Genomic DNA, 7,930 nt, shown 5'->3' with positions numbered 1-7,930 from the left:
GTTTAGTGATACTGCCTTTTTAATGACCAAAAGTCACCCCGTATCTGCCATCTTGCCTTTGCAATCCTTTGCTTACATTGAGGGTGGTGCAGTGCCAGCCTGAAAACTTGGGCATTTCTGTGTGTCCTGACTTCATGTATGATTGGATTGAAGGAAGGAGGCATTAAAATATTATACTTATACATACTCATATAGTACATTGTAGTATAGGTATATATGTATCTGTGTGTGTGTGTGTGTGTATACATATATGCATATACCTATATATGTGTATGTGTGTGGCGCTGGTAGAGTAAAGGACCTTTTTCACCAGATGGAGCAGCTCTGTGCCTTACTAACTGAACATTAAAGAATGCTTCTTTTAAGGACAAGCTGCCAAGGGGCTGTCCCCCTCAGGAAATGCTACACTATACAGCATAAGTGGTGGTATCCACCAGTCTTGGGAAAAGTTAATTTTTAATGAAAATGAGCTTATAGGGTAAACTGTTAACAGACACTCCAGCACATAAGGAAATATGTGGGTATATTTGTACATCACTCTAGGTTCTTACCTTATCATCACATATCTGCCCAGTATATGGTTATTCCTCCCTGAATAAGTATTTGTTCCTTTTTCCTCTTTTCTCTCTCTCAGGGACAATTTTAAATAAGTTTCAATTTGGAAAACTTGGTAAAAGATTGGCAGTAATCCTTTTTGTTAGCCTACCAGGGGAACATTTTATATGCTAATATGGCTATACTAGCACAGTCTCTTATAGGGAGTGGAATCAACACCATGGGTAACAGGAGATTTCTCTCTTTTATGCCCCTACCATAAATAGGAATTTTTTTTTATTTGAAAAAATCTGAAAATGCCACGAATGAAAACACAAATAAAGAAAGCATAGAACTTGAAGTTAGAAATCTCGGGCCCTGTAATGACTCTATCGCTTGCTCTGTGACCTCAAGCAAGTCACCTTAACTCTCTGGACGTTGGCTATAAAATAACCCAGAGACATGTTGCACGTGATTTGTGGTCTGATTTGCCTGTCCAGTAGCACCAATGTAATAGCAGAGTTAAGACTAACACTCCCAAGGTTTTGACTGGCACTGGGTAGGTGAGATAATGAGCTCAGGAGCATTTTACATGGAGTACAGTGCCACCTATTGGAATATAGTAGACTGTAAAAAATGGCAAGATAATACTAGATGAATGTGAGTCATTTTTGTAAAGCACACTCCTGAACTTGTTACTGAATTAGGTGGGTTAACTAACATAAGATGGATAAACATCAGTAACAATAGGGAATGCTCTAAAAATCCCCTTACTTTCATTGCTAAGTCTAATTGGGTTGTTGGTGTGCATTTTGATGGGACAACTAGAACCATTTCAAATCAACTGTTTTAAAGATTTATTGAAAATGTGTAAAACATTTTTGTTAGACACTGGGGCAGATTTAAAGAATCATAATAAGGGATAATCTTATTCATAGAGATCAACCCCTTATCAGGTGCTTGCAATCCATCTCTGCATGATAAATACTGATCATCCATCATGCAACCTTATTTCCCTGTGACAGTGCCTGTTTGTACCTGTTTTCCCAGAGTAATTACTAATAGCGCCCCCTTTCACTCTCAGGTGTCTCAGATTGGATGATAAGTTACATAGCCATCCTATTGTCAAGTGACTTTGCTTAAACACCTCCAGGTTCGGAAATTCACCGAGGCAGATGTTATACATCTTGCTGACCTGAAAACTCTTTGATGAACCATGACCCACATTTTTGATACGTAATGGCATCTTTACAATACGAAAGTGAAAGTCTTGTCTTATCTAGCAGGTAGCAAGACTAGGACAAAAATGCATGTGTGTCACAAATGCATGAGGGGTCACTAGTGGATTTGGAGTGGTTAAGTGATGTCATCAATCTATGAAGTACAATTGTAGCAGATAGCAGACAGCCTGTTGCAAACCATCCATCCCATCCTGCACCCTGACTTGTGATACTATTAAGCTAAATGGTAGCTGAAGGAGTACAGTTTTAAGAGTCAGGACATTCTGTTCCTGACTGCTCCCTAATTCTACATATGCTTTTCGTCATCTGGCCATGGGACTTCTCTAACCTCAGTTTTTGCATTCATAATGTGGGAGTAGCTTTTTTGGTGGTTGTGGACTCAAAGGAGATAATAGATATGAAATTAATATAAAGGATTGTTATTTATTTCTAAGAAGAAGTAGGAAATCTCATAAGGATTTCTCCATTTTCAAGAACAGTTTGTTTGTTTTTTCCAAGAAGAATTTTTAGAGAGTTTTAAAAAAAAAAAACCCTGCTCTCTAGGAAATCATTATTTTACAAGAGAAAAAATATGTAAATAATATTAATGCAAAGAAGACTCAAGTAATATAATGAACCAAAATTCAAAGTCATGTGGTGGTATGGAGAAGGAAGAGACTGTTTCTTATCTGAATGAGGACATGATGATCAATTTCAGCCAATCTTTTTCAACTTTTAAGGTTTTGGCTCGGGTTTCAGGTGGATTGCTGGTGTGTGCTCCTCTAGCAAACAGGAAAGCAAGCATCCTTCCTGTGATCCCGTGGTCAAACCTGGTAGCCAGCTGCTGTTGGATACAGCATCAGTTCCGGATAATTATTCTCAAACCAAAATTGTTGTTTTTGGTAGAAGTAATTTGGCACCTGGGTGTGTAACTCTAAACAGCTACACTCAAGATGATTTTATTTTCTGTGGGTGCACTTTGTGACTAGTTAATTTCCACAGTAGCCCCATTTGAGGCGTGGTCCATTTAAACGTTAATGTCCTACTTTTATAGGGTTATAGCTACTTTATGGTAGAGGCAGGCAGTCAGTAATTCTCTCCCTTAGAATCATCAAGGTGTCAGGGTCATCTCTTCCGTGCTTTTAGTGCCAAAGGCTGAAGTTTCAATTAAATACTTCAAACATTTGAACTGGTCTGAGGATGTTTTGCCGAAGATCTTAGCTCAACTTAATGCTTATATCCCACCTCTGTGTAAAGATGTCATGGCTTTAGACAAAACAAGGCTACTAGTCAAGCTTGTTAATTAAAAAAAAAAAAATCTTTCACAGTTATGTGTTTTTTTTAAGCATATGAACCTCCTTTCAACAACTTTGTCTTTTCATGTGTCAGATACTGTAGAGATCTCAGTTATACATTGTCTGCTGTGCGTTCATGAATGTTCATGGATGTTTAAGCAAAATTACCTAGAGATAAATAATCACTGGTTCCTATAAATTCCTCAATCAATGACATTGACCTCACTGTGTATTAGGTCCTAGAAATAGAAGTTGCAAAATGGTGGGCCTCCTAGAGAGGAGTTCACCTCTAGGTATAAATGGAACCCAGATAACATCTTGAGGTCATTCTCCTTAAGGTTTAGAAATAATTAGCCTGAACCCCTATCCTAATTCTTATGGAAAATCCACTCCCCTTTATAATATTATTGTAAATTCCCAAGGGTTTTTATTCTTGGAGCCATGTATGGCTTCAACTTTATCTTATTTTTTGGATTATTTTTCAGTCTCTAACTTTTGAAATTTTCTTTCTTTTCTTTAATCCCTCCCAAATCTACCAGGACCTTGGTGATAGTTTGTGGGTCACCAGGGAGAGGTTAGCACGCATATCACATAGAAAATAATTTAAATTAACATTTCAGGCTTCCTGTTGGGTCCTTTCAGCAACATTGTCACTTTGTGGTGTCCGTGGGGTGTGACCTGCCCAGTTAGTAATTTATGATCATCAGATCAGCCTGTGAGGTTACTTTTAATCACTCAGCTTGTCACATTTACTTCATTCTATTGGACAGCAATGCTCCAGAACATAAAGTACATGGAGATGGATTTCCTTTCTGTGTTTTACCCCCCAGAGTTATATCCTCATGTTCATATATACATCTAGTCCACTTGGAGCTTGCTTTAGTGTAAGGAATAAGGTAGATACATAACATTTTTCATTAGATAGCTAGTCAGTTTTCCCAATATCAGTTCTGAAAATTTCTTTCCCCAGAAATTTGAAATGCCATTATCATATGCAGTATTAAATTCCCGTCTGATTTATGTCTGTTACAGAACTTTCTAGTCTGTTGCGTTTATCTGGGAATGGGAATATGTTCAAGACAAAATTGACTTCCGTAATTATCGAATAAAGAATTGAACCTAGAATTATAGAATGAAAGAATAAAGTCATCAAGAAGTTCTGTGATTTTTAGTTGTCTTTCGAAAAGACAATTTTATTAGAAAACATTTAGGCAGTGTTGAGTTCAAAGGTCATGATATATAGCTCTAGTCCTCTTGAAACCTTTTTGCCATGAAATCTGGTAGAGTGTGCAAAGATTTGTCAATGTAAGAAACATCCAAACCTGTGGAGCATTTTTATAAGAGTTTATTTGAGCCAAAAATGATGACAGTTGCCAGGAAGCAAGATCTCAAATGCTTCTCAGAATTGACAATTTTGCAATTTCTTTTATGCATTTGAAATTAAGGAAAGAACATAAGGAAAATTGCTTAAAGGTGGGAGAAAGCAAGGCTGAGATTGGATTACAGGATAGTTAGCAGGATTATGTGCTCTCTTGAGGATGGTTACTATTATGTCAAAGGCCTGTTAACCTAGATGCATAAATACAATGGACAGGGCTTTGCTACAGATGCGGAAAATCCACCTAGGAGAGTGGGGCTGAGGTGCATATAAAAACAGATGTACTAAATTAAAAATTGCACCCTGAATGATGAGATTCCTAACCTCATTTCCCTGTCTAGTTACTGAAAGCCAGTAGCCAGATTTATATCTCTAGTTAAGAGATTGGATGTCAGATTACTGACATTTATATTTCCCAGTGGGAAAAAGGTAGCTGGCCACCTGATTACCCTCAAGTAAAGTTCATCAACCTGTACCTCAATCTGTGAATACAGGACTTAAATTTACACAGTGCTTCAGTGCCTCAGTCGTAAATATGAACTAACAGCTAAGTATTGCTAATTTCAGGAAAGCACATAATACAAAATATTTTTTAGTGGCTTTCTTTAAGGGCTCAATTAAGAAAGACTCGGAGACCACATTGTTCTGTTGATGGTGTGAATGAAAACACAAGTCTGTGCCAACAATTGGAATCTGTGAAAACAGAAGCAAAAAACTAAGATGTGTCTCTGGATCTCAAGTTCAGTGTGCAATTTCCTGTAGAAATAGATTCTGTATTACCATTAGTATTTAAATTTAAATCACAGTTTGAAGTTGTCTCATGCATTTACATGGTTGCTTTTTTTATTGTTTAGCACAAGAGCCCATGAACTTTTTTTTTCTGTCAAGAACCAGATAGTAAATATAATTAGGCTTTGTGGGCCATATAGTCACATCCTACTCAAATCTGCTATTGTAACATAAAAGCAGCCCTAATATGTGAACAAATGAGCATGACTGTGTTCCAATAAAACTTTATTTACAAAAACAGGCTTTGGGCCCACTTTAACCTGCAAATTATAGTTTGCTGACAATTAGTCTAGTGTAGTATTAGAGTATACTAATGGCAAAGTTAGGAGCTATTACTCTAATACTCTAATACTCTACTAGGTAGAGTATTACCTAGTACTTTACCTAACAGGGTATTAGACGTATAAGAACAGCTATGCCATAACACTTGTACTGTGTCTTCAATACCTAGAAAATATTAAATACTGTTTGAATGAATTCAGAAATCTGTACTACATTCTTCTTTAGGATTTTGTGTGCTTCCTCATGTATATACTTAACTATACTTTCTAAAGTCCAAAGGGTGATAGTTCTTAATGCTTTATTCTTATGAGAACTTTGGAATATAACCTATTTGTCAACCAAAGATTGCTAATATTCTAAATAATATTGTGAAAGAGCATCTGCTAAACCAAGTGACTCCTTTTGGGTAAGGAAAGGACTTTTCGTTCTCCTGAAATATATATCAGGGGTGCCAAAAAGTGTATATTCATTTTAAGAGATGTCATCTATGTATTAATTTTCAAAGTTGAATTGAATTACTGTAACAATGTGTAATTGCAGAAGTCAAACGTGACTTGTATTCATCTTTTGTTATCGGTATATATTATTACAATTTTAAATACAGTTTTTCTGTTTCTTAAAACGTGTATACATTTTTTTTGGCATCCTCTGTATAATATGAAGACATTTTGGCAGATAAAACACAGGTAATTTTTAAACCAACACTATGATCCAATCAAGCTCTTTTGAATACTACTCAGGACTTTTTAGGTACTATAATTTTGTCTGCTTAAATATCTTGTAGTTCGATTTAAGCTGATTTCACAAATACTATTTTGTAGCCTTGTTTTTTCTACTGAAGACAAGAGGACCTAAGAAAATGCTTGAAACGATAACTTTAACAGTTGTTTTATGAAGTTGTTTGACAATCAGCATTACTCTTGTTTTACAGTAAACCTATGATGGACTTGTTGATATTCCTCTGTGCACAGTATCACTTAAATCCATCAAGTTACACAATTGATCTGCTGTCAGCTGAAAAGAACTCCATTAAATTTAAGCCAAACACACCAATTGGAATGTTGGAGGTGGAAAAAGTAATTTTAAAGCCAAAAACTTTGGAAAAGAAAAAACCTACACCTATAATACCAGAGGTAAGACTTTCACTGTAGATTTTGATATCTTATAGAAATAGTTGATATCTTTTCTAAGAATCTTCTTTGGATTTAAGAAGTAACATTAATCAATAAGAATTTTACACTAAAACAGAAAAATTCTCTTTATGGTATGAATATATAATTGTAGATTTCTCATTATTCCAGACATCAAGAAACTTTATTTCAGTAAATTGTGGTATAACTATGGCTTTAATATGTGTTTCAGAAAACTGTGAGAGTTGTGATCAACTTTAAGAAAACGCAGAAGACAATAGTGAGAGTTAGCCCACATGCACCACTTCAAGAACTTGCCCCCATTATATGCAGCAAATGTGAGTTTGATCCATTACACACACTGTTGTTAAAGGATTATCAGTCTCAGGAGCCCCTCGACTTGATGAAATCTCTTAATGACCTGGGACTAAGAGAATTATATGCCATGGATGTCAGCAGAGGTCAGTAAGACTTTTTTTTTAAATTGAAGTTTATTGAGGTGATGATTGTTTGTAAAGTTACATGGATTTCAAGTGTACAATTCTGTAATATGTCATCTATATATCATGTTGTATATTCAGCACCCAGAGTCAGTTCTCCTTCCATCACCATATATTTGATCCCTTTTACTGTCATCTACCACCTCCTTCCCCCTTACCCTCGGTAGCCACTAAACTACTGTCTGTGTCTATGAGTTTTTGTTTGTTTGTTTGTCTTGTTCCTTTGTTGCTTTCAGTTTTATATACCACAGATAAGTGAAATCATATGATTCTTGACTTTTTCTGTCTGATTTACTTCACTTAGCATTATAATCTCAAGATTCATCCATGTTGTCACCAATGGCACTATTTCATCTTTTATTGGAAGGCAGTGTGGAGGTTTCTCAAAAAATTAGGAATAGAAGTAAGACTTTGTTTTATTCATTTAACAGGATGTGCATATATGTGTATGTGTGTATTGTGTTTATGTATAGTTGTTCTCAAGTTCATAATGACACTTTAATGGATCCTATAGATAGAAGTCAATACATGTCATTGGAAGTAAGAAAAAACTAAATGTGATAAAATTTAATTTGACTTAAGTTATTGAAATTGGAATGAAAACTTGTCTTTGCTAGTTGTCATCACATTTTACACTTTTCCATTTACCTATGAATTTTTTTTTTGGTGGAATTTAACTTAATTCTTTGGGTCTTTGAGATTTAAAAAGAAAATTAAAAATTACATCTAAATTCATTGTTGTTCTAATCAACCGTGAATTACTGTAGCCTCACCATGGTTTTGTCTGAGTCTTTTTTTTTTT

At 35.4% G+C, this 7,930-nt stretch overlaps 1 protein-coding gene across 10 annotated transcripts in view; it reads left to right on the top strand.

Moving 5' to 3' along the window:
* The window catches only part of COBLL1 (cordon-bleu WH2 repeat protein like 1), a 179,009-nt gene that overhangs the window by 115,337 nt on the left and 55,742 nt on the right, over positions 1-7,930 (top strand). For all 10 annotated transcript variants that reach the window (XM_019628156.1, XM_019628159.1, XM_019628149.1 and 7 more), the window contains 2 exons: positions 6,430-6,631; positions 6,861-7,089. In XM_019628156.1, the coding sequence (XP_019483701.1) occupies positions 6,430-6,631; positions 6,861-7,089 (431 nt within the window). The remainder of the gene's footprint in view (positions 1-6,429; positions 6,632-6,860; positions 7,090-7,930) is intronic.

Source organism: Hipposideros armiger, unplaced genomic scaffold, assembly GCF_001890085.2.
Source record: "Hipposideros armiger isolate ML-2016 unplaced genomic scaffold, ASM189008v1 scaffold_751, whole genome shotgun sequence".
Taxonomy (NCBI): Eukaryota; Metazoa; Chordata; class Mammalia; order Chiroptera; family Hipposideridae; genus Hipposideros; species Hipposideros armiger.
This window is presented reverse-complemented; position numbering and strand designations above follow the sequence as displayed.